This window comes from Podarcis liolepis, assembly GCF_965112155.1.
Source record: "Podarcis liolepis genome assembly, chromosome: 2".
In the NCBI taxonomy this organism is placed as follows: domain Eukaryota; kingdom Metazoa; phylum Chordata; class Lepidosauria; order Squamata; family Lacertidae; genus Podarcis; species Podarcis liolepis.
The window spans coordinates 17,230,768-17,258,113 of record NC_139555.1 but is presented as its reverse complement, the minus strand read 5'-3'; the positions used below and the strand labels follow the sequence as shown (position 1 = coordinate 17,258,113).

Sequence of the window (27,346 nt, the reverse complement as noted above, 5' to 3'; positions counted from 1 at the left end):
AAATAGGAGTTGTTACAATCCCCATCTGCTAAGTTGATTTAAAGTAGTTGGCCTTTCATTATAAATGGTGTTTAAATCTACTTGCCATGAGATTTTAAGTCAATTTTATTATTAAAATGGCTGATGTATTTAATTAATTCAGCCAAAAATCAACAAGAAGTTAAGTACACAGGAGGGTAGGAGAGTCAGGAGCCTACAATCTGGGGAGCCAAAGTGGATCACAATTTAGTTAAACCTTGATCACATAAATTATTTGGAACATCTCTGGAGTGGGGATAATTACTTACTGCCTACTCATAAATACCTCCATTAATATGATTGCATAATACTACATTCACTATATTAACTTTTCCAAGCTAGGAAGGGCTAGAGGACATGTAGGTCATACTAAATTTCTCGGACATTCACGTGCAGTTATATTGTGCCCCAAACATGCATTCTTATGTTGTACTCTTTTCAGAGGAGGGAATGGGGGGACCATGGAAAAACCCAGGGGTGTTGAAAGGGCTGAAAGATTGGTAGAACATTTTGTATAAATTGCATTGTATATAAATGTCCCAGTTCCTGGGAACTATTCACATATCCAAATATGCTGGGCCTAGAATACTGGATTCCCAATAAATGGATTCAGAGCAACCACAGAAAATGTTGGTGTAATATACCTGCACAATATCTTCACTGAATCAAACGGTAAAATGTGGTACAGACTTTAGACCAGGGGTGGGCAACCTCAGGCACAGGGGACAAATGTAGTCCTACAGGTCTCTCTGTCAAGTTCTCATGACTCCCACGAGGCCACTACTTCATACTCTTCTTGGGAGCTGTGAAGTAAACCACAGGGCTGGGAACTCGTGTTTCCCTCATAATGTGTGTCCCAATCCCATTAGCTGTACAGTGGTACCTCGGGTTACAGACGCTTCAGGTTACAGACTCCGCTAACCCAAAAAATAGTACCTCGGGTTAAGAACTTTGCTTCAGGATGAGAACAGAAATTGTGCGGCAGCAGCGGGAGGCCCCATTACCTAAAGTGGTACCTCAGGTTAAGAACAGTTTCAGGTTAACAACGGACCTCCAGAACAAATTAAGTTCTTAACCCGAGGTACCACTGTAGTAGCATCTCAGTGAAAACCTCTCTCATGAGCGTTGTTAGACTTTAGACTTCAGTGTAGCCATCGGGAAGCCCAGTCAGATGGGCAGGGTATAATTATTATTATTATTATTATTATTATTATTATTATTTATTTTATTCTGTTGATCACACAAACTCTTCTTTCAGGAGTGCACATCCAGCATTTGTTTGTTACACAGAAGGCCTCACAATTACAGAATCAGGAGCTGAACTCTGTCCACAACCCTTTTGGGCTCATTATGCCTTATAATCACAGCTCCTTTCCTTGAAGCAACATGGATAACTCCATCTCTGAGAGTTAGCAGAGAGGAAAATCCAGCAAGCCAAAGGTCATCACCTCTTTCTTCCTGAACTCCTTGCCTGCCCTTGGCTTCTGGAGCTAGGAAATAAAGATGAAACCCTTTGCTACTGAGTCCAAAAAAATGCCAACAGGGGCACAATCCCAAAGTCTTAAGATGTTATAATAATAAAAAAGTACAATAAAATCATAAACTCGTGGCTAATGAGCCTGTGCCCTCTTGTCACCATTTAGTGGGAAATCTCATTAATTCTTTACAAGGCCCTTTAGAAGACAGACCACAATAGGATTGTACTAATGTTTCCTCCAGCTCTACTGGCTGTCAAAACTCTGCAGATGACTTCATTGCCTTTGACATTTTTACTTCTGTCCGGTTTAGTTTGTTTGCTTGCTTGAAAAAATAACCTACTGTGTCAAACGTTAAAAAAAAGGTCAAGCATTATTTTTCTCCTCTGATGGGTTATAAACTAAGATAAATTAATACAGTGCACCAACCATGTTGACCTTCCTATTAAAATCTGCCTGCTTTAGACGTTATTTCTCTCTCTCTAGCAATTAAATTGAAGTTCTACATAGCTCTCTTCACTACTCAAGCCACAGTCATACTTCTCTAGCTAAAAACATCAGATACAAAGTATTTTGCCACCCAGGGGGTGATTTTGCTACGCAGACACATGGTCCAAGAGGAGTTCAGTGTGGCAGAGATGCTGGGATCAACTCTCAGAACTGCAAGAGACAGTGACGGATGCCGAACAGGACTGCATGCTGTTGTCACTGTTTTATTGCACGCTGCAAACGATGCCCCCTCAAGCTTGGGGTGCTTGCTTGTGAACTTGGACCAGTTGGAACCAAAAGTGTTATCTCAGCTGTCCCAAAAACGCATAAATGAAAGCCCTTGAATGACAAGGTGGGCTGCAGATGTCCCAAGACAACCAAAGATAAAGGGCACCTACACAATTCCAGAGTGGAAGTGCTAAGATGGTTGGATGGCGTCTTGCACTCCTCCTGCCATCAACTCCTGCAGCCAAGCTGGTGCCAAACGTATTGCTCTGTTTTCCTTTGGACCACATCAATGATGCTGAGAGAGGGTCTTGTCGTTTGGGCAACCCAGGGCCTCCATACACACAGCCTCGGCCCAGTATGCCTGAAGGAACGTCTCCACCCCCATCGTTCTGCCTGGACGCTGAGGTCCAGCTCTGAGGGCCTTCTGGTGGTTCCCTCACTGTGAGAAGCTAAGCTACAGGGAACCAGGTAGAAGGCCTTCTCAGTAGTGATGCCCACTCTGTGGAACGCCCTCCCGTCAGATGTCAAGAAGATAAACAACTACCTGACATTTAGAAGACATCTGAAGGCAGCCCTGTTGAGGGAAGTTTTTAATGTGTGACATTGTAATGTATTTTTAACCTTTGTTGGAAGCCGCCCAGAGTGGCTGGGGAAACCCAGCCAGATGGGTGGGGTACAAATACAAAATTATTATTATTATTATTATTATTATTATTATTATTATTATTATTATTATTATACACACTGCCCAGGCTTGCATCCTGGGGAGGTCACTTGGGTGCTGCTGATGCAGCAGTTTGACTTCACCCCTGGAGGTGCACTCCATTGTCCCTCAAGCCAGATGGATGCCAATGACAACAGTTGGTGGGGGTGGCACAGGCAGAGCGGCATTGCTCCCCTGCCTTGTGGACACCACTCACCACTCTTGTTTCCAGAGAGAGGGAGTGGAAGGGGTGGTGCAGACCTGGCAGCAGAGCCCATCTGATGCTTGTGCCGCCATGCCCGGACTGCACCCCGCTCCGTTCACCTTGCCTTTCTCAGGAATTGGCAGCAATGCTCCGTGTCCAGAAGGCTGGTGAGCAACGCCAACCTACCTCCCCACTTCACTGACCACAACTGCATTGATAAGTCACACCATTTTTGTCCTGATTTATAAGATTAAGTATATAATCTTAAATGTCGGGGGTTCTGCTCCAGTCTATTTCTCCATATATGAAGATATAACAATGCCAGTCAACAAGGCCTCCTCTCACGACGTCTGGTCAGTTTTCTCGCCCCATTTGCTCGAAACCTAACAAATATGTTTGCCTCTTTGTTCCGTCCAGAGCTTCAATTTTTCTCAATATTTTTTGATGAATCCATTGCTGTAGTGCCCACAAGTTGCAGGCAATTACCATTTAACAATCTACATATTTAATCCCACTCAAATGGTTGACAGCGTGTGCTTCGTATGTTCCGGCTTTGCTTCTTGGTGGTCTGATGGCAGTTACTCATCATGATGGATTTTATTGTGTTGGAAGCAAGGCAACCCCCTTTCCCCCAAAAGGCTTTGCAATGAAGAATTTGGTTTACAAAGTAAAGAGTGGTTTTAAATGAAAGATCTTGGTGGGAAAGCAGAAGGCAAGGAGATATGCACAGGAAGAATACCAATTTGAAAGGTAAATGGCTAGGAACCTCTAGTTAAAGGATTCCAGTGATTCAGATCCCTCTGCCAAAATCCTGCACACTTTTAGCAACCTACAGGTTTTTTAAAGCTGGGTTGCCATATGTCCGAAATTTCCCGGACATATCCAGAATACTGCAGCCTCAAGCAGGCTCTGGAAATTGGTGGAAAACGAACAGAAAAAAGCTCAATAACTTTTCTGCCTGGATCTTCACTTTTTGAAATGCGGCAACCTACTTCAAAGTGTACTGTTTATCATGTGCAGTATATCTTCACATAGCCTAGTTTTATGGGCAGTCACTGCCCCAAGGTGATGATGGTGGAGAATCTCTGTATTCAAAAATAATTACATGGTTTACATCACAGCTGCATAATTTGTGTCCCAGAGAACCAAAGTAGCCCTTTTGCATGTTTCAAAATACAGTGGTACCTCGGGTTAAGTACTTAATTCGTTCCGGAGGTCCGTACTTAACCTGAAACTATTCTTAACCTGAAGCACCACTTTAGCTAATGGGGTTGCCTTGCTTCCCATTAGCCTTGCTGCCGCGTCGCCGGAGCACGATTTCTGTTCTCATCCTGAAGCAAAGTTCTTAACCCGAGGTGGTATTTCTGGGTTAGTGGAGTCTGTAGCCTGAAGCGTATGTAACCTGAAGCGTATGTAACCCGAGGTACCACTGTATATTGGGGCCTGTAGGGTAGCTGTCCCCTGAGTATTTGTTTTTGAGTGGGTTTGGGGGGGGGAATGTGGATTGTGTGTGGACGCAGGCAGCAACCATAGTTCCTGCGAGACGATTGGTAGGTTGTATTCCACATGGCATGTGACAAGTGGCACAGCTCTGGTTGTTATGCACAGTTTTGAAGTCTGGGTCAGGTTCTGAGCATTGTTTTCAGTTGTTCATCCTGCGTTGCTATTGCAAACCTTAACCACCAGCTTCTACCTCTCATGCTTGGGCAAAGGGCCCATCTCCAGCCTCCATCCTTTGCAGACTGGGATGCAGAAAAACAGACACACTCCTGGGCTACGGCGGCAAATTGCTACGGCAAGCAGCAGAACGGTGCCGACCTCTGTGGTGCCTTTTGCATCTTAATGTGTTAAATTCACTTATTGACAATAGAGAGGAGGAACAACTGGTGCAGCGCCAGTACAAGCCAGATGGTCACTGCAATTATTAAAATTATGCGGGCTGCAAAATCTCCAGGATAAAAGGAGAAAGGGGGGGGAGTGCTGTTATGAATTTACAAGCTTGGTAGGAGATCGCATTGCAAACAAATCTGAATTTCTAAAAAGCGTATTTGTCGTTTTGAAAGAGAGCAGCAGGTTTGATTCTCCAGTATTTATTATTTGCTTTCCCCTCTATCCTTAGGTTCAACTAATCCACTATAACCATGAGTTGTATACAAATGTTACAGAAGCTGCAAAAAGTCCCAATGGCTTGGTGGTAGTTTCTATATTTATGAAAGTAAGTATCGTACAATTTCATCTGTTTTGAGTTACATTCCTTTCAGGTGGTTGTAAGAAAATAGGAGCACTGGTGGCTGCTCGTATTTAAACCTTCTTCTAGTGCATTCCCAATACATAGCAACACAAAAGTAAGGTCCAGGTGTGTACAGGGTTGCAGCCTAAGTAGATTGCTGGTAGATTGCTTTAATAGCTGGTAGATTGTTTCTGTAGCTTTGTGCACCATACCTTAGGATAAAAAATGATCACTGTGGCTCAGTACTCGGTGTGAAATTCAATTGCAACAGACCATTTCCATTTTTTCAAAAGTGTATGGAGATGTTTTAATTCCAAGGATGCTTTTAGAATATCCACTATGGCCCTCTTTTAGGCTGCAGTCCTGTACCCCGTTGAACTCAAAAGAACTTACTTCTAAACAGACATTGATAGGGTTCCACTGTTACTGCCTCTATGCTTCTCTGATCCTCTTTCCCTCCCATCTTTTAACATATGGTATTAGAGTGGATGTTTCTGTGGCCATATTAGTTTGATGCACACTGAATGTCAGTATATGCTAAAAGGGATTTCATATTAAATTCAGAATTACTACTTCGAGTCCTTAAAGCCCCAGTAAATAATCAAAGCTTCACTTGGCAAGGTACATAAACTTGGGGTGAAGGCAGATATAATATTCAAAGAGTATTTATTTGTATGCCTACATGTTTGTGTTCTGGGGTCAGCTCTGAGAAACTCGTCCTGTTCATTTTCATTCTGTTTTTTTTTATAAAAAAAAAGAAGCCAGAGGTACCTATTGGTTAGCACTCATGACATCACCAACCCACTGCCCAGTCCCCAGTTTTGCAACTTTAAAAAAATATTCTGTAGTAAAGTGGATGAATATATATTTGAATATGTTACGTATATATTCGTCTGAACATATATTTGAATATGTTATGTATATATTCGTCTGAACATATACATTCTGATTTTAAATCCTTTGCATATAAGTCCAACAGGTGGAGGAGAATGATGTCAAACAGATGAGTAACAGGCAAGAAAATTGTGGAAATTATCATAAGGGGCAATTGCAGGCTGCACTTTAAAAATAAAATCTGAGGATCTTTATATCTCTGCCCATACAATGATTCAACAGTATTTTCCACTTTAAATGCAATATTCTTTGCTGCTCTGCCACCTTCGCTGTAATTCCCTACTGGACAGTGTCCTGGAAGCAAATTCAGCCACTGTATCTGAAGTAACTTACCAGAATGTATGGCAATGTATGACCACTAACCATTGAGGGCCAACGTACCTACTCCCAATGAACCTGGCTAGGTGCCTCATGTTACATTATTTGAGTGTGGATATTTGGCAAGAAGTAGGGACACGGGTGGCGCTGTGGGTAAAACCTCAGTGCCTAGGGTTCGATGATCGCATGGTTGGCGGTTCGAATCCCCGCAGCGGGGTGAGCTCCCGTCTTTCGGTCCCAGCTCCTGCCCACCTAGCAGTTCGAAAGCACCTCTAAGTGCAAGTAGATAAGTAGGTACCGCTTTATAGCGGGAAGGTAAACGGCGTTTCCGTGTGCTGCGCTGGTGCTGGCTTGCCAGAGCAGCTTCTTCACGCTGGCCACGTGACCCGGAAGTGTCTCCGGACAGCGCTGGCCCCCGGCCTCTTAAGTGAGATGGGCGCGCAACCCTAGAGTTGGACAAGACTGGCCCGTACAGGCAGGGGTACCTTTACCTTTACCTATTTGGCAAGAAAAACCAAGTGTAAGACTCTGAATCACGTCCAAACAGCTGGAGGAGGGTTGGGGAGGCTGTGAGTTGGGGAGGTGTTTAACCCTTCCTCAGCTACTGCTTCCCCTTGAATTGCCCTCCCTCCAGCCATCTCCTCTCCCGAATATGGATTCTCAGATTTGTGTTTGCTATGGCAAGGGAAACGGTGGCTTGGGGAGGGGTTTAGCAGGAAAAGCAGTGGGTGGAAGAGGGTTAAGCAAATCCTCCTCCCTACTGCTTTTTCAGCTGGTTCGCAGCCACTCCGGTTTGCAGATCCGATTGTGCTGCCAAACAGATTGTTCAGCCCTCACATTGCAGGCTGCCAATGATTAGGCATGTAGGTTTTTTCCACAAATATTTTTTCTTCTTCTGTAGAATCCCTTTTTCTCTCATCACATTAAATCATCCCACAGGACCAAGTGAGGCTTTGATCTGTTTGACCTTGGCAAATTGTTTCTTAACTTTTGGAGAGGTTGTTTTTAAATATATAATATATATATATATATGCAGAAAAGCTCTGTATGGCACAACTGGAGCTTCTTCCATAACAACAGAAGACTGACCAATAAAATAGGTCTCTCGGTTGCTCAGTTCCAGTCCTACCCTTCTGCCAGTACCAACAATATGTTTCTAGAAAAGAGAGAGAATCACACTGCTGGAGGGAGGTGGCGGTTGGCAGTGTGAATAGCTGCTTCATGAATTTTGAAGACTTCCTTAGTGGAGAATGTGATTTTTGTACTGAACAATTCCTAGAAGATACCGCTTATTGCTTTCCCGTGTCATCCAAACCCAAGTCAAAATGTCAAGTGCTGATTAACTCCTATATAAAATTTGCAGTCAGGCCCCGCTCAACAACTGTGTGGCCTTGAATCATGTCCACAACATGAAAATTTAACCAAGCATCAAAATAAATAGAGGCAGAGGCCTGAGGAGAATAAAAGGAGTGGAAGAAACAAAAGAGAAGCAGATTCATAGATCTGGCAAAGAAGAAAGCATGTTTCATGTCACAGTGTCTCACACAACCTCAAAGACCAGAAATGAGGAAGGCACATATATTAAAGGGTTTGAATATGTTTGCTTTTAGTCGAAACCCGTCCTGCCAATTTCTTGAACGTCTCCTTCCTCCGCAGAAGAAAGGCTTCTGTTCTTCTGCCTCATTCACAGGGTGATACAGAATTTCTTTAGAATTATGTTGGGTGCAGAGTTGAGCGCTTCTCCTCAGAAGTTAACTTTCTGCCAATTCCCAAGTTGCAGCTTTATTCCACCAATACCCACCATCCAAACAGATGCACTTTTCCATAATGAGGTGTTTTTGGTGACCGGTTTTTGACGACAGATTATCTCTCTCACAGGTGTCTGAATCATCAAATCCATTTCTAAACCGTATGCTTAACAGAGACACCATCACCAGAATAACGTATAAAAGTAAGTTTCTTTTTGAAATAAATGTATAAAGGGTTCTGGGGGGATCATTCACATTGTGAGGAATGCCTAATCCAAGATTTGGCACTTCCCAAATTGGCTGTGAGCTTATTCAAGTTTTCGTCAGGGGCATTTGGTCAGAGACCATTTTCAATATAAGTACAGGTATTTCAGGTGTGGGAGGGAATGGAGATCAACGAAACATTTATTTAATTTATATTTCATAGAATTGTCAAATTGTAGAGTTGGAAGTGATCTCGAGGGTCATCTAGTCCAACCCCCTGCAAGGAAGGAATTTTTATTTCAACATTCATAAACATCCTTTTCAGCCTAAGCCCTTTAAAGTGGGTAACAAAAATTCAAACCAGAATCAAAACGTAACGGAAGATACACAATAAAAAAATATGTCAAAGGTAACCATGGGGTGTTAAAAAAAAAAAAAAAGGAGTTACCACACAAGATATGAGCAATCTGCTTAGCTGGTGTTAACTTGAGATATAACTTCTAGTTATTCATGGTTGCATCAAGCTTTCTCAAAAACATGTCTTTATTATATTAAAGTGCTTGTGAACTTAAATATCATCTGGGTTAATTAAATCTGGACCTAATTATATTTCAACAGCACCTAAAAACTGTTAGCAAAGTCAATTAAATAATGGAAATTGAGTCCAGAGAGAAAAGTCTTGATAACACTCTACTGAGCAAATTGAACAAAAACAGTATATAATTTGCGGAGAAACAAGTAGAGTGGTCGTTCTTAGGTCAGGCCTTGTACATAACAAGTAGACATTCATTCAAACATACAGAGGAAAACTCCCTCAGCGCTACACAACCAATCAGGGCACATGCCACATTGGGTGAAGATCATGCTACAATGCCTGATTGCTAAGCACCCTGGGATCATTAAAACTGATGAAGGGTGAGATATAAATTAAATAAAATAAATTTGGACATTGTGATAAGCTATGCTTAGATGAAACTAGGTAGTAAGGAGGAGAGCCTGCATGGAAAGCAAGGCAAAAAGAGAGCCCATAAACCCATTTGCAAAAACTATGAGTCAAGAGCTGTGATGGGTAGCATGTGGCCCAGTTAATAGCATTAGAACATCAGCATTAGAATGCTGTTAGAATAGAGTTGTCAAAGACAGTACATAAGAATTACTTCCTGCAGTAACAAGTATTGATTAGAAGCATTTTCAGGACAAAAAAGAAATGCAAAAAAACCCCAAGTTATTGAACGTAATTTCACAGATGTCTTGGATGATGGATTATAGTGTCATTGCACGGGGCGGGGAGATCTAATTTTGTTTCCTATATTAGAAGGAATTCCGTGCTGCTTTTAAACAGCTGGCTTTTTAAAAACCCATGCTTAGGAGCTTCATTTGTGCAGTCAGTGTTCAGTTTCAGTTTGAAGAAAATAAGAAGTGCCATTCACTTAATTTTGGTTAGGCTAAAGAGTGCGGAATTAGGTTCAAGATGAGGAAAAGTTAATGCAATAATTGAAGCGCTAGTTTTCAAAGCATCACAAAAGATACTCTACAGAAGATGGGTCAGGAATATCCTAAGAGCCAAGTGCCCCTTGGATTTTCAGAGTGGGTTTTTAGATGAGTGCTTCATTTATTTCCTAATGATTTCTAGCAACCACCCCTCTTTCATGCAGTGTTATGGGAATTCATGGAAATGACTGTAAGTGTGATAAGAACGATATTGATAGTTCTAAAGAATCATTGCTCTAATATTTCAGCTTTTTAAAAGCCAGTAACTGGGGGACTCAAGATTCTGGGTTTAAACTCTCTTTGCTGCACTTCCAGAAGAAACACATTTGTTCTTACAGGAACTAACATCTAAAACTATTGTTTGAGGGCCTCTTCATCACACATTTCATGTCTTAGGTTCTTTCCTACATATATCATAGAATCTTACATTTTTACACAATGGAACTTCCCCTCCCTTTCCTCCTCCTTGATGCGCTATCCAAATAATAATAATAATAATAATAATAATAATAATAATAATAATAATAATAATAATTCTGCTTTGGAGAATTGGAGGAAACAGAATTGGTGGATGTGCTGGGGGGAGTGGACAGAGGAGAAGTTCCATTGAGCAAGCAGAAATCCTTGTGAATGGGATGGCTTCATTGGATACAACTCTAAGTGAGAAGTTCACAAATTGTCCTAAAGCAGAATAGAGTTGGGCAAAGAACTCATACTTCCAGTATGTATCCAGCTCAGAGACCAACAGGAGATAAACAAGGCTTCTAGAAGACAGGGTACCAAATTACTTTTGAAGATTATGAGCAGATGATGTATGCTTGCAGTAAAGAGGGCTGGCCAAAGCAATTTCGGAAGCTGTGCATCCAGCATATGTTGCTAGCACTATCAATCTACTAGGTCCAGTTCTCTAGCATTCCTTTACCCAGCTGCTCTGTGTAGAGGAATGACCCTCCTTTCCCTCAGATTCCTGCTCATAGGAGATTCCCCCCCCCAAGTTGTTTCATTAGCTGGTCAGCTCTAACTGCCTGGATTTTTGCTGGAGTGATGTTTTGTTTTGTTGCTGCAGGTATAAAATTCTCAGACTTTTGTGTAGCTGGAATGTACCACTGAGTTACCACTGATGCGGGTGGCATTGTGGTCTAAACCACTGAGCCTCTTGCTCTTGCCAGTCAGAAGGTTGACGGTTCAAATCCCCACGACGGGATGAGCTCTATCCCAGCTCCTGCCAACCTAGCAGTTCGAAAGCATGCCAGTGCAAGTAGATAAATAGGTACTGCTGTGGCGGGAAGGTAAACGCCGTTTCCGTGCGCTCTGGTTTCTGTCACAGCGTTCCATTGCACCAGAAGTGGTTTAGTCATGCTGGCTGTGTGGCCTGGAAAGCTGTCTGTGGACAAACACTGGCTCCCTCAGCCTGAAAGCGATATGAGCACCGCAACCCCATAGTCATCTTTGACTGGACTTAACCATCCAGGGGTCCTTTACCTTTACTTTTTTTTTTACTGCGTTACTCACTCTTTCCCTCAGGGACCCACCCAAGACTGACACATGGTTCTCAGAAGGTGACTAACAATGAAATGTGGCCCATTAGTGTAAAAAGGTTCCCAGCCCCTGCTCTGATCCCACCCAGACCATTTGGGGGCTTTCAAAAGCCAGTGCCGGTGAATTTAAACTCAACATGACACATACTGCACAATTGCAGCTCGATCTATGAAACTGACCCACACAGTGATGAACAGTTTCCTCCTTCTTTTGCATATGAATCTCCCAAGAAGATGAGTACATTTTGTCTCCATCTTGGCTTCCCACCCTTGGCAGATGTAGTCCTTGTGATAGGGCATCTTCTCCTTGTGCCTACTTAGCCCTCCTACATCAAGCTTATGTTTCAAAGCAGGTTGGCTGCCCTTGATAGGAGTCCTCTTCGCCGTGAGCTTCATCACGTGTTGTCTACTCTGCCTGTTTCAAGTGTAGGCCAGAAATGTCCTACCAAACTCAAAAAAGGACTTGGGGCCTCATAAAGCTAATCTTAAAATGAGAGGTGAACAGCCCCAGAAAGAACTATAGCTCTCCTAACCCCCTACACCCTACCACACTATTATCCATCATGAATGAAGCAACAGAAATGAGGGTATCTTCGCTGCTGCTGCTGCTGCTAAGGGAAAGGGGCGGATCTGTTTGGGTGGGAGGTGACAGGATGGTGGGATGTGGGATGTGGCAATCATGGATTGGCTTGGATTTTTACCCAGATTCTCTGTCTCCTGGAGAATACTCTCAGGCAATCCAAGGGCAGCCTCAGAGAGCCTGGTCCTCTCTCAGATCAGAAGAACTTCTTACTCCCCTTGTGCTCATCATCTTTGTCGAAACTCTACATTTCTGCACCTTTTGCAGACATTCTAATTTTGGGGCTCCTGTATTTGAAAGACAGAACCCAGAATTCCATCAGTTTTAAAACTTTAACGCCTACATTGCAACAACCGTTGGAAGCCACACCATTGATTTCTGGATTAAAAGATACAAAGCACGGTTATTTTGCACTTAAATACCTGTGGAGTTATTGGCAGACCAAAAAGTACTGACTACCTATTACGCTGCAGGAAGTAAATTGATCTGACGGTGGTTCGAGAGAGTGCCAGGAAATAAATAGTGGATGATTTAGCCTTGGATTATGCTTGTTGTCTTTATGGGTGCATGCAACATCAAGAATAGCATAAGAGCTCACAGAACTCCTGCAATTCCTTGACCAATTAAGATTTTTGTGCCAAGTCCATTCATTATCGACATGGCAAAGCTAACAGTACAATTATATTGTGATGGAAGATTATACCGATGGTTTTTGACCAGTTATCATGTGGCCATCTGTTAGTTGGCCACTCTTTTCTGTGTGACAAGTGGCATAGCACTAATCTATGTTGGGCGTTCTGTCAAATGTTCAAACCTTGGATAACTGGTTTCAGCCAGCAAACTAAGGCAAAAGTAACATGGTAATTGGACTTCCTGTGCAGTTTGCTGCAGTCCGGGCTTTGAATACGGTTGTAACTTGGTTGTCGAACATAATCCATTCCGGGAGTCCGTTCGACACCCGGAACCGTTCAAAAACCAAGGCGCGCCTTCCAATTGGCTGCAGGAGCTTCCTGCACTCAATCGAAAGCCGTATTGGATGTTTGGCTTCCGAAAAACGTTTGCAAACTGGAACACTCACTTGCAGGGTTGTGGTGTTTCAGAGCCGGTTTGTTCAGGAGCCAAGCCGTTCGGGAACCAAGGTACCACTGTAATGTTTCTTTCAAGACCCGAGTGTAAATGTCTTTAGTAGACAACCGAACAAGACCACCATCATGCAACAAATCTGTTTGCTTTAAATATTTATATGCCCTCCTGTAACCGTAAAATTTCTAAATGCAGCTTTAAACAAAAAATGTAAATTATATACAAAAAATATAACATTAAAACCATAGGCCGGGTAAATTTATTTTAAAGCAAGAACAGATTAATAGATTAAATATAAAGGCACCAAAATGACATGAGAGTTAGCATTGGACAAACCTCTCTGGGGAGAACATTCCAAAGCTAGAATGTTTCAAATATAAAGACTCTTTTCTCACTAGTACCTTTTATTAGCAGCAATAGTATTAACTTTATATACCTCTCAGTTGGTAAAGCATGAGGGTATTAATCTCAGGTTCATGGGTTTGAGCCCCACGTTGGACAAACTACAGTGGTACCTCGGGTTAAGTACTTAATTCATTCCGGAGGTCCGTTCTTAACCTGAAACTGTTAGCTAATGGGGCTTCCTGCTGCCGCTGCACCGCCGGAGCACGATTTCTGTTCTCATCCTGAAGCAAAGTTCTTAACCCGAGGTACTATTTCTGGGTTACCGGAGTCTGTAACCTGAAGCATATGTAACCTGAAGTGTATGTAACCTGAGGTACCAGTGTATTCCTGCATTGCAGGGGGCTGGAATAGATGACCATAGAGGTCCCTTCCAGCTCTTCAATTCAATGATTCTGCGTTTCATGGCTTCTAAGACCAAAAACCAGAGACCAAGAACAAAATCGAGAATAAGTTTTCATTGCAGTGGAAAAGAGGTCATCAGATGTCTTACGCGCAGGTTTAATTCACTTTAAACGGGTCTCAGGCTAAGCCCCCCTTGTGAAAGATGTTGCTCAGCTGCTGCCATTGGGCATAAACAACGCTAGGATAGATGGACAGACTCTGCACAAGGCAGATTGATGCGTTTTAGGGGCAACATATCTAGTATTAAAATTTAACAGAGGTTTCATTCCCTCTCATTTTGAGGCTGCGCCTTTCATTTAATGACTCTACCGCGTTGTTTACAGGTGTTTATTTATAATAAAGCGTGGGCATATGGCAGAGCAGATGGACCAAAGTTGTCACAATAAAACTGTGTGTGTGTGTGTGTGTGTGTGTGTGTGTGTGTGTGTGTTTCAGTGTCCCTGGTTTTTCATTCCGCCAGCAGAAACCACCTCTTTTTTTCACCCAAGCCGTCTCGCTGAAAAAATAATAGGGTGATAACTAGGAGAACTTGGCCTTTAGAATTTGAAATGCCTCATTTCGACTGAACTCTTTGGTGCTGTGCATCACACTCTGTGCTTTATAAATAATGAATAGGTGAGAAAAGGGGAGAGAGAGAGAAACCAGGGTGAGTCAGAAACCAGTCACTGGCTTGAAAAACAAACAAATCAAAATCACCCTAAGCTGCACGTAATTCTCGCAAAATGATGGTTTACTTTCCAATCTTCATTGCAAATAGGGCTGAGGTCATCTCTGGCTGTTACCGTATTTTTCGCTCTATAAGACGCACCAGACCACAAGACACACCTAGTTTTTGGAGGAGGAAAACAAGAACAAAAATATTCTGACTCTCAGAAGCCAGAACAGCAAGAGGGATCGCTGCACAGTGAAAGCAGCATTCCCTCTTGCTGTTCTGGCTTCTGGGATAGCTGCGCAGCCTGCATTCGCTCCATAGGACGCACACACATCTCCCCTTACTTTTTGGGAGGGGAAAAGTGAGTCTTATAGAGCAAAAAATACAGTATATTGTGACCGTCTTCCAGCCCAGTAACACTACTGGAGTGACTTTGTGCTTTTCAGCTGGCATGGGGGGGGGGGACCGCCTTGCTGGGGGTTCTCTGCAATGAAGACAGAGCATGTGAATAAAATGAAATGAAGCCCATGAAGTGGGAGAAGAGATGGGGGGAGCAAAGGAGGCACCCACACTAACTGCGGGTCCCCCAAAGCATAGCCAAATATCTCGCATCTGGCAGGGATGCCTTGCCTTGTCTCCCCCACTCATTCCACCACCACAGTTCAGGCGCATCATGCATGCATGGGCACGAATGCCTCCTCACGAGTTCCATCTTTGGGAAGCTAAACTTGCAAGACGAAAGCAGCCTCACGTCCCGAGCCCTTCGCTTGAGTCAGGGTAATAATGTGGGTCAAGGAAGCAGAGTGATGAGGTTCATGGAAAAAGCAGCTGCAGTAAGTAGGAAACAAGAGTTGGAGTCAGGGCTTCCTCTTCCCTTGGGATCACAAAACCAGGGTGGATTTGATTTAAATCAAATCAATTTAAATCACGATTTAAATCACTAGTAAGTAAGACATGATTTAAATCATATATATTTTTACAGAAAGACTCATTCTTGCTGGTGTAATCTTAATATTTACAACCAGATTAAGGTTTCATTTTTGGAATTATAAATTTTCAGAGTAGTTTTTATAGTTATATCAAAAATTACTGATTTGGTTATACTATTAGAAATGCATTGACAGATAACTATGAAATTATCGTGAGGTTTAATAAGTTAACTCTTTATATTTGGACAACTTTTCTGCTGTACTTTAGTGGGAGGAGAAAAATAATCATTTCCTTAATAACAATTTAAACAATTTATTTAACTAAAACAATAACGTTATAGCATATGTATCCATGTTTGTTAACTGATGTGGTTAAATGGTGTGTTGTTTTTTTAAAAACCACTTTAGACAGAGTTTTAGCACACATGAAAAACTTAAAACAAATCCTTATTTCCGGATCAATAGCCTTTGGACTATAATGTAACTTGAACAGGAAACTATCTTTCGAAAGATTTTTCCTCCAAAAGCATTTTAGAAATGTGGTTTAAATCAAAAAAATCCAATTTAAATAAAAAAAATCCTACTTATTTATTTATTTGTTTGTTTGTTTAATCATTGATTTTTATCCACCCTGCACAAAACGCAATGGGGACATCTGCAGAATGGAACCGCCTTAGACATTATTGCACCTGAGAGGTAGGCCGCAGTCGCGGTGGCAATAATCGGTGCCGGCTCCTGGGGGCCAAGACTCTTGCCCCCCCCCCACTCCCCGGTGTTCAGAGGGTCATGTGTGTGACGTCAGCTTGTGGCCAAAAGACCTGTCTGAACCCAACAACAAGTATTTGCCTGCTGGTGAAAGTAAAGGAAAGAGGGGATCATGGAAGGGAGTTCCAGAAACTGGGAGCATCCGCTTAGAAGTTCCTATCTCTCCCGTGTCCTCATCGAACATGTCTGCAAATGTGGCAGGACTGAGAAAAGGCCTTCCCAGAAGATCTCAAAGCATAGCTGTCAACTTAGATTTGAAAATAAGGGACCAGCAGCCTTGAAAATAAGGGATCAGCAGCCAAAATAAGGGATTTTAGTCAACCAACTGAAATATGAAGTTAAAAGGGACCAGATAATTTTGAAGAGCCGCGCTGGTTTTTAGCCCTTCGTTTCCAGAGATTGCTGCTCAAGATACCAGCTGATGAAACACTGCAATTAAATAACTACAAACAGCAACCACTTTTTGCGGAAAACGAAGTCCAAGCTACAAAGATGCTGCTGCAGTTCTGTATCTTTTCTCTCGTGCTCCATCTGCAGCTCTCAGTTCCATCAGGCAGGGTGGGAGGAAGGGGGGGGGAATAGCGCCCAAAGTAAACCCGCAGATCAGACCATCTATGCTAGTCTACCATTACAAATCTATGGGAGAAGCGCTTGCAGTCCTTCCTCCGCTTTCCCCCTCTATGGTTAGCCCTTGGAGAGGAGGCCAGAGAGGGGCGGGGCGGGCAGCCAAGCAAAATACAGTTGGAGCCTCCCTCCTCCCTGGCCGGCAGGGAGGGAGGGAGAGGAGCTGCTTCCTTTGAAACCTGGGAAATTTAAGGGATATCATCAATAAGGGACAGCAGCGGGACACAGCGCTGGGATAAGGGAGTTTCCCACCAAATAAGGGACGGTTGACAGCTATGTCTCAAAGCCTGGGCGAGCTCATCTAGTTTTTCCTAGAGTGAGCCGTTTCCTCTGAGACGAGAACAATTCACACTTTGCACCTACTTGGGGCCTCATGAAGTCACCATGAGCAACAGCCAACACACGGTGCCTGGTGCGTCCAATCCAAAGGGTATCTTCTGGCTCCTCCCTCTCAGAAGCCCATGAATTGGCCACAATTGTGGCGCATATAAAAGTGAAGCATGAGCACAAACTGTGCAGAATATTACAGGCTGGCGAAGAGGGGGGAGAAGGTGCAAGCATTGCTCCAATGAAGGAACCACCTGACATCAGTTTGACAGCCAAGGTTGAGCTGGGAAAAAGCTCAGACCTCACTACGGTTAAGAGTGGGGACAACTGTATCGCTCATTACAAATTTCACCACTTTCTCTCTTGTCTTCACCTTGCTCTGCTTTACATTTTTGAGAGTTTGTTGTTGTTGTTTAGTTGTTTAGTCGTGTACGACTCTTTGTGACCCCATGGACCAGAGCACGCCAGGCACTTCTGTCTTCCACTGCCTCCCTCTGCTTGATCAAACTCATGCTTGTATCTTTGAGAACACTGTCCAACCATCTCGTCCTCTGTCGTCCCCTTCTCCTTGTGCCCTCCATCTTTCCCAACATCAAGGTCTTTTCCAGGGAGTCTTCTCTTCTCATGAGGTGGCCAAACTATTGGAGTCTCAGCTTCAGGATCTGTCCTTCCAGTGAGCACTCAGGGCTGATTTCCTTAAGAATGGATAGGTTTGGTCTTCTTGCAGTCCATGGGACTCTCAAGAGTCTCCTCCAGCACCATAATTCATAATTTGAATTTTGAGAGTTACAGGAATCTATATGTGTTTTTTCCTACTGCCACGTTGTTGTACTGGAATCATAAATGCCGTACATTTTTAGGAGGATACAGGCATGAGTGTTGTTAAAGGGGGACCCAGGAGAGCCCAAATCCCAGGTCTCTTTCTTGAGCTGCACCCCAGATCATATGCCCCTTTTCTTCTTCATTTCATGCTTTATGTTCTCACCTGGATGCTCTGCCGGCGAGATTCTAGCCCTCCATCATCTTAATTGCATATTAGCATATGCAAATCTGTATCAAGGGCCTGTGCCCTTGCCCTTTCACTGTGTCGCAATGCCCTTGGATATAGGAATGTTAGATAAATTCAGGAAGTGCTGATTAAGTGTTGCTTGCCCAACATGGCTATTTCTGCTGTGCATGGAGAGGTCTTGGCCAGTGGTTTTAACCTGCATTTGCTCAAACCAGGGCCAGCCCACACATGAGGCAAGGTGAGGCAACTGGCTCAGGTGGCAGGATTTGCAGGGGCAGCAGGGAATGCATTGCCCGCTGCTACTGCCACTGCTCCTTGGAGGCTGGATCTGCCATCTCCTCAGCAGCCACCCCCCGTGCCCTCTCTGCAGTAGCCTCTTGTCAAATAGGAGGTCTCCTCTCACCCTTTTCCGCAATGTAGATCTATACCTCCCCCTCCCCTTGTTCCTGATAAGGGCTCCATTTTGTGGTTCGGCTCACGGTCCAAAATGTCTTGGTCTGGCCCTGGCTCGAACATTAATATCCAAAAAAGTTTCTACTGTTAGTTTCCAAAAGCAGAGGGCAGGGAAGGACCCACACGTACTCCTGTTCAAAACACACCTTTCTGTTTGTTTGTTAGACTAGTCTTAAGCGTCATTGCGGAAGTGGAATGCTATTAATGCTCAACAAAAGGACTAGCAGCAGATTTTGAGACCTTGGGCTTTTTATGTGATCCGTTGATTGCACATTCGTTGCATATTGTGGCTTTCATACCCCATCTCAAGGTCGCACTTATGCTGCAGGGACAACACATTTGTCTGAAGTGCCCTATTTTGTACTGCGAAAAGGTGGTACTCCAGTATCATACACTGTTGGGATTTTTTGTTTGGGTTCAAATTAGGGATAAACTCTCTGAGTCATTGTGTGAACTTCCTTTGCATAATTCTCTTTCGAATTCTATAGCCGCTGTGTACTTTCTTTCTACTTCGCTGAATGCCATGTGCTTTTTTCCCCTAAATGGGAAATGGACTTTTTTTATTTTTTTTAAAAAAATGTAAGACACACAAACACACACAGAGAGAGAGAGAGAGCGCGCATGCACAAGGCTTCCACTACCGTCACCAATGGTTGGGATCCAAAGAACCATCTGTACTTCACATCCAAAGTGCCTTTGGCCACATGGGCAAATGCTTTTGAAAAGGAAGGAGTGCTGTTCAGAGAGAAACATACGCCTAATGCAGCTCTTTCCATGACCTCTGGCTTCTGTCAATGAAACAAAAAGCCAGGGGGCTATCCTGCAAAACCTGAAATATGATTTTTGGCAGGCTATGGCTGGTGGAGCACAAATGCCAATGTATTCCAGGAGAGCTTTCATTTGTATCCAGGGCCGTCTTTAGCAGATGCGGCGCCGGGGTGCAAATATCTGCCCAGTGCCCCAAAATTACCATGGATGGGGGGGGGGTGAAGCTGTGCACTGCCAGCCACGGGGGCACAACTCTCCCCCATGCCACTGCAATCCCTGCAGAGACTTGGGAAGGAAGCTGCATGCCCGCCAGCCATATAGTTCCATCCAAACCTCTGCAGGGATCGCTCTCCCCCCGCGGAGGCTTGGGAGGCAAGTTGCACACACGCCAGCCATATGGTTGACAGGGCGCAGCTGACGGGTGTGCAGGGAAAGAGGAAGCTGCTGGCAGAGCCATGCAGCTCCCCTACTCGCTGGGAAGCCCCTAAGAGGCTGGCGCCCTGGCACAATGAACCACTAAGCCCTATGGGAAAGACGGCTCTGTTTCTATCCCAGTGGCGTAGCATGGGGGGTGCAGGGGGGGCCGGCCGCACCGGGCGCAACATCTGGGGGTTAGGGTTAGGGGGCGCAAATCCACAGGTTAGGGGGCGCAAATCCACGGGTTAGGGGGTGCAAATTACTTGCCTTGCCCCGGGTGCTGACAACCCATGCTACGCCACTGTTCTATCCAGTAGACCAACTCAGGTCTGATCTCTGCCACTCATTCCGTGGACTTGGGCAAAACTCTCTTAACCTCAGACCCCCATCTGCAAAATTAGAAGACCAACCTGGCAGGGTTGCTGTGAGGGAGACCAAAAAAAATGCCGCAGTTGTTTATTAACCACTTTGCTGTACAAGCACAGACAGCATGACAGGTGCCGATCTGCTCAGGCGGCTTTTAAAGGCTCAGACTCTTTCTAATTATAAGCTGAGCACATAGCACGCGCACCCTGAAATCTTCTACAAAGGGACGGCTCATTAATTAGCAAAGAAGGAAGGATGCGATGAAGAAGCAGCAAAGTGGGAAGCCCAGCCGTTTGCTTAAAAGCATATTTCCTCATTGGCTTGAGCATTTGGAGTGAGCTCTCAGTGCCTTCCACACTCCCACTGCGCACACTAAAGGGCATTAGGCTTCGCTGAGCAGCTTTATTATCATACGTTAACCTTAACAAGGTAGAACAATCTTTTTCTGCAGTGCAAGGGTAATTAAATCTAAACACTCCTGGCCTTTCCAGGATATGTTGAACAGAAAAAATAATAATTGTTAATCAAACCCCTTCTCTCTCTCTCTCTCTCTCCCTCTCTCTCCTCTCCCGAACCAAAAGGGGGGGAAAGGGGTCAGCATTTTCATTCTGCATGCTGCTCGATAAAATGCAGTTTTACTAAATTTAAAGTCACGTTCTGGCTCAAGTGCTGGGTGCCCCCCTGTGTGCACTCAAAGCTATGGAAGCCACAGTAATGAGGAAGAGTTGCTCGTGCTTGAAGTTGCATGGCTGTTCTGCAGTACTCAGAGATGGAGCTTTCAGCTAAGAAGTTCCCAGTTCAAATCTCACCTCTGCCAGCACCTCAGTAGGTGGGCGTAGACAAGCTACTGCCTTGCAGCCTCGCCATCCCTCATCTGCAGGGGGGCGGGGAGAGCAATAACTCCAGCTGACCGTCTAATGCTGCTGTGCTGAGATGATGTAGAGATGAAGGCAGTGGACCTCAAAATCTGCCACTGGAATCAGTAGCAGCTGCTGTAATGGGGCAGAAACCCAGAGCCCCCACCCAGTTACTGCTGGACTGCTTGCCATCACCAGGCTGGTACTTACTGGTGTGGAGCATCCACAAAACAAAACATAAAACACAAAATAAATCTGCAAGCACCCTGCAGCTGCAGCGAGCCAAAATTCCTATAGACGCAAGGATGCTTTTTTTGTTTATCACGGTTGGCAAACGGTTTTGGGTGTGCGGGTGTTTTGCTGAGAGTTGTGGAACTGCCCCGTGTTTGCCGCTCGTTGTTGGATATTTGCATCTTGGTTTTCCTCCCAGGAACTCAGGGTGTGTTTATTGTCTTCCCCTCCCACCCATTAGCTTCTCAACAGCTTTGTGAAGCAGGTTAAGAATGAGAACTTGCACTTCTGACACCAAACTTGTGAAACGGCACATATTTAGAATATCTTTGCTTGTTATTTGACAGGGGGAACTTTTTGGGGGGGGGGGAGGTATTTTGCTGTAAATATCAGGACAATGAAATGTTGTGGTTGAAGCAAGGGGGGCTGCTATGAAGGACATTATTTATTGCCATCTTGCTTTTCCACTCAGAAGAGCCAGGTTGTGTAGCTTATCCCCAAACCCACGTTGTATTTGCAATAGGTCACATCCTATTTCTGTAACTGTAGCTTGTTTTTCAACTATTGCTAATAATTAATTTTGTGCTGTTGTAACCCGACCTTGCAGTGTAGGGCAGTCCAAATCAAAACAAGCTTTATTGTACTAGCCAAAACCCATGACAAAACCATACACTGTCAGGAAAATAAATGTCAGAGCCACTACCTGAACCATCAAGGTAATAAAACACAGGTACATGTGTAGATTGGGGACTCCACATAGCAGACAATGCTTTCCTATTTAGGCTTCTGAATCTCTCTTACCGTTTACTGCAGTTTTGTCCAGGTTGTTCTTCCTGATCATGTAGGGCAGTTAAGAAATCAATATTAAGTGCAGGGCAGTTGGACCAGAAGTACCTCGAGTTCCTTGCATTACAGCGGTAGGGACCCTTTCGCCCCCAGATGTTGCTGTAATATGCAACTTCCATCACCACATCTGGAGGGCCACAGGTTCCCCACACCAGTTGCGTTAGGTTCCTTTGCCATAACACTCGTAGCAAATAACAACAACAATAATAATTTATTATTTGTACCCCGCCCATCTGGCTGGGTTTCCCCAGCCACTCTGGGCGGCTTCCACAGAGACCAAAAATACACTAAAATGTCACACATTAAAAACTTCCCTGAACAGGGCTGCCTTAAGATGTCTACTGAATGTCAGGTAGTTGTTTATCGCTTTGACATCTGCTGGGAGGGCGTTCCACAGGGCAGGTGCCACTACCGAGAAGGCCCTCTGCCTGGTTCCCTGTAGCTTTGCTTCTCGCAATGAGGGAACCACCAGAAGGCCCTCGGCGCTGGACCTCAGCGTCCAGGCAGAATGATGGGGGTGGAGACGCTCCTTCAGGTATACTGGGCCGAGGCCATTTAAGGCTTTAAAGGTCAACACCAACACTTTGAATTGTGCTTGGAAATGTACTGGGAGCCAATGTAGGTCTTTCAAGATGTCATGTGAATGCTGTGTCCTGTGAATAACAATGCCCCAATTTATCCCACAGACGATGCATACTTACTGCAGGGACTTAATATCGAACAACTTTACCCCGAAACCTCTAGTTTCATTACATATGATGGGTCGATGACAATTCCACCCTGCTACGAAACAGCAAGTTGGATACTAATGAACAAGCCTGTCTACATTACAAGGATGCAGGTATGCACTGCTATCTCTATTGACAAGGCCAGGTTAGAATAACGAATTTCAGGTATATCTTTTTAAAGGGATATGAGAATAAACCGAAGCGTGTGGGGAAATATGTGGTAGGTTAGTTCAAAAAAGTGAAGTCCAGTCTTCCTTGCCTCTCTAGCAAATGAAACGTAATGCAATAAAACATCAGCCATTAAAAACTTCCCTGAACAGGGCTGCCTTCAGATGTCTTCTAAAAGTCAAATAGTTGTCTATCTGTTTGACATTTGATGGGAGGGTGTTCCACACGGAGGGCTTCACTGCCTAAAAGACCCTCCACCTGGTTCCCTGTAGCTGCACATCTCACAGTGAGGGGAGCATCAGAAGGCTCTCAGAGATGGACCTTGCTGTCTGGGCTGGACGATGGAGGTGGAGGCGCTCCTTCAGGTATACACGGCCAAGGCCATTTAGGGCTTCAAAGTTTAACACCAAAACTTTGAATTGTGCTTGGAAACGTACTGGGAGCCAGTATAGATCCTTTAGAACCGGTGTTAGATGGTCCTGGCAGCTGCTCCCAGTCACCAGTCTAGCTGCCGCAATGTGATTTAGTTGAAGTTTCCAAGCCACCTTCTATGGTAGCCCCACATAGAGTGCATTGCAGTAGTCCAAGTGGGAGAGAACCAGAGCATATACCACTCTGGCAAGACAGTGCGCAGGCAGGCAGGGTCTCAGCCGGCGTACCAGATGGAGCTAGTAGACAGCTTCCCTTGATGCTGAATCAACCTGCCCTATATACCGTACATCTCGCCTCTCTGCCCATTCACTCACTTAGTTTTCCTCTCCCTCTCAGATTTCTGCCCCCTTTCCTTCTTCTCTGCATTCACCCAAAGCACCCCTCTCCTCCAGACTTGCGTTGATAGAGCCCTGCTTCCTTCTCCCATACATCACTTAGCTTTTCTCCTTGCCCTGCCTTATCATCAGAGCAGCTCAGCCAATCACTGCTCAGTTTCTCTGTGGCAGGCAGGCAGGTGAGCCAAGCACTGCCAGAGGGCCTTGAAAACAACCAGATTCTCAGTGTCAGGAAAAGGGAGCTGAGCAGTCACTGCCAGAGACTTAATCACCATGATGGCCGGGGCAGCTGTCTCCAGGATCTCTTTGCACTGTATAAATGACCTGAGCTTGGGGGGAAAATGTCTTATCTGGTTTGGGGACTCCCAGAAATACTCAGGCTTCATATCTATTTTCCAAGATGAGCATGAGTAATCTGAACTGGCTTCTGCAGTTTTGCTTAAATGCATACTTTTTTTTACTGGGAAACAGAACTGCACAGTCGCCAGTCTCTGATATTCATGGCACCAATCTTACAAGACAGTCCCATGTCTTAAAAACTATAATCTAGTAAGATGTGGCTGTCACTTCCTACTGCAACCTTTTAGCGGTGGCTCCTGCCTAAAGGTCTCATCAGGCAAGCGGGACTTGAATCAGCTTCACATGTGTCACTTAGATGTGCTTTTGGAGCCTCTTTTGTTCTCGGGGGTGTGTGTGTGCATGTGAAAGATAGAATAAATGCTCTTTTATCAAGTTGTGACGGTTGCCATGAGTAAGACAAAACCTCTAGACAGGGTCAGTTTGTCTGCAGAACAATTCCTCTCTGGCCCCAAATACGGTGACCAAGTATTTTCATAGCCACGTATAACCCGGACACTCACCTACAGACAGGACCTAAGTGGGAGCAAGTGGCCCATTTTGATGATGATGATGATGATGATGATGATAAATTAAAAACACAATAAAACATCAACCATTAAAAACTTCCCTAAGCAGGGCTGCCTTCAGATGTCTTCTAAAAGTCAGATAGTTGTTTATTTCCTTGACATCTGATGGGAGGGTGTTCCACAGGGCCGGCGCCACTACCAAGAAGGCCCTCTGCCTGGTTCCTTGTAACCTCACTTCTCACAGTGAGGGAACTGCCAGAAGGCCCTTGGAGCTGGACCTCAGTGTCCGGGCAGAACAGTGGGGGTGGAGACGCTCCTTCAGGTAGGAAATGGGTGGACTTGAGTGAAGACTAATGGCTGAAGTCCCCAGTCAGTCCACCACCATGGCCCCGCCCCTTAGCTTGCAGGTGATTAGGCTCATTCAAACGGGCAGGTTTCCAGCAACCTTATTATGTGAAATTGTTCACATAATTTCCTTGCAAAGGAAGGAGTTACAAATGCGCACCTGGAAAAACAGATTGCCAAATGGCAATTCCCCCTCCGTTGCAATGTTTAACAAAAGATGCTGAGCTGTTCCAGCTGAGCAAGAGGGAAAGTGCAGCTCTCCACTGAACCACTGATGAGTGGAAGGGGGCACAGGGCCCGGGGAGGCAGATTACATCTGACTGCAGGCTGGATCCAACCTTTGGCCAGGGGTTCCCCTCTCCTGAATTGAAATTTCCTCACTGTAGGCTCAGACCATTTTATTTCTTCCTGCATAATGATTAATGATGCTTTTGCCCTTAAGTCAGCTGCCCCACCCCCACCTGCTAGGGGTGAGGGATTAAACTATTGCTTTCTTGCCATTGTTTCTTTGCAATAACAATTTTTCGCAGTGAAAGACAGAAAAGAAATATGGGAGGGGGCAGTAATTTAACACACTCCTCAGGGGGAAAGGAGCTTACACAGAGGGTCCCTTAAGAGGCATTGCAGCATTATTTCCTAGCCATAATGGGAAGCTTTCCATTAAAGGCGAAATAAACTGAATTTGCCTATACAGTTGTACCTTGGTTCTCGAACAGAATGCATTCCGGGAGTCCATTCAACTCCTGGAACTGTTTGAAAACCAATGTGGAGCGTCCTGCAGCCAATCGGAAGCTGCGCCAGATGTTTGGCTTCCGAACATCATTCAGAAACTGGAACACTTGCTTCCAGGTTTCGGTCATTCGGGAGCCATTTGTTCAGGAGCCAAGGCGTTTGAGGTCCAAGGTACAACTGCATACAGGCTTTCGTTGCAATTGCATTACACTACCAGATAATCAACAGAAATCAAAAAACAGAAGACAGGGGAACAGAGCACAGACAGTAAATTTTCTGGGTACTTATCACTAATTGTCTGTCCTGGGTTATAAAGTTTGCTCGTATTTTTTCCTCCTGAATATTAACGGATGTAAATTTTGTTGTGTTAAGTGGGTCCATTTATGTTTGTGCAGATGCATTCATTACGACTGCTAAGCCAGAATCAGCCTTCACAGATTTTTCTGAGTATGAGCGACAACTTCAGACCAGTCCAGCCTCTCAACAATCGATGTATCCGAACGAACATCAACTTTAGTTTACAGGGAAAAGATTGCCCAAACAATAGAGCACAGAAACTACAGTACAGAGGTATGCTCCCAACATTATTTTCATTTCTTAAATGCTTGTTGTCATAATTCTGTAGCATCCCTTGACAGCAACCAGGCTTAGGAGCGCAGGACCTTGCCTTAACCAGGTGAGTTGATTTGTCAATGTAACACAGGGATTTTTAATACTCTTAACCAGCAGCAGCTCTCAGACGGAGAAAAGAAAGGTATTTTCCACTTTTATTTGGAGATGCTGGGGTTGAATCTGGGGCGTTTCACATGCAAAGACACTGGCCAGACTAGTAGTGGCTGGCAAGAAAGGCAATAGCTGTGCACTGCTCTCCCATCAGCAGAATAGCCGCTGTTTACCGGAAGGGAGAAAGGTGGGGAGGTCAGCACTGTGCGTGTGCACCAGCAGAGTCAATCTGATGCTCCTACCTCTGTATCTGCACACAGACAGCCTTCGGCCCCACCTCACCCCTCTCCCTCCCAGTAAGCAGCATCATCTCTGCTGATGGGAGGTCAGTTGCATGGCCCCTTGTCAAGGAGCTGTCAAGGAGCCAGGTCATCCACAGGGCAAACACACACACAGAAGGCACGGAATGCAATCAGCTTTTTATTAGCAGAACAACAACAGTACAGCAGTGTCCTTGGTTCATCTTAATGAAAGTGTTGCTGAAACTAAGCTCTACGCATGCTCCTTTCTCTAGCCTCTCACTCGGGATCTCACCTTTTCCTGACCCTCTCCCCCTTGATCACTCAAGTCTCCTGCTTCTATCAGCTCCCAGTTCAGCCCTTCTGTTCCTCACTGTCCCACAATCAGGCTCCGGGCCCTAAGGTGTCATCTTCAGAGCCTTCTTCTTCAGCCAGCCAGTCCCCAACGCCCCTTCACATGGGCTGTTCTGCCACTGATCAACAATCGCTCTCCAAAACACTCTCAACGTTTCAAGCAAGCTCC

General features: G+C 44.7%; 1 protein-coding gene across 3 annotated transcripts in view; it reads left to right on the top strand.

The window, feature by feature from the left end:
- CA10 (carbonic anhydrase 10) overlaps positions 1-27,346 on the top strand; it is a 339,679-nt gene that overhangs the window by 308,812 nt on the left and 3,521 nt on the right. For all 3 annotated transcript variants that reach the window (XM_083490417.1, XM_083490418.1, XM_083490419.1), the window contains exons 6-9: positions 5,238-5,333; positions 8,439-8,511; positions 22,942-23,096; positions 26,257-26,431. In XM_083490417.1, the coding sequence (XP_083346543.1) occupies positions 5,238-5,333; positions 8,439-8,511; positions 22,942-23,096; positions 26,257-26,431 (499 nt within the window). The remainder of the gene's footprint in view (positions 1-5,237; positions 5,334-8,438; positions 8,512-22,941; positions 23,097-26,256; positions 26,432-27,346) is intronic.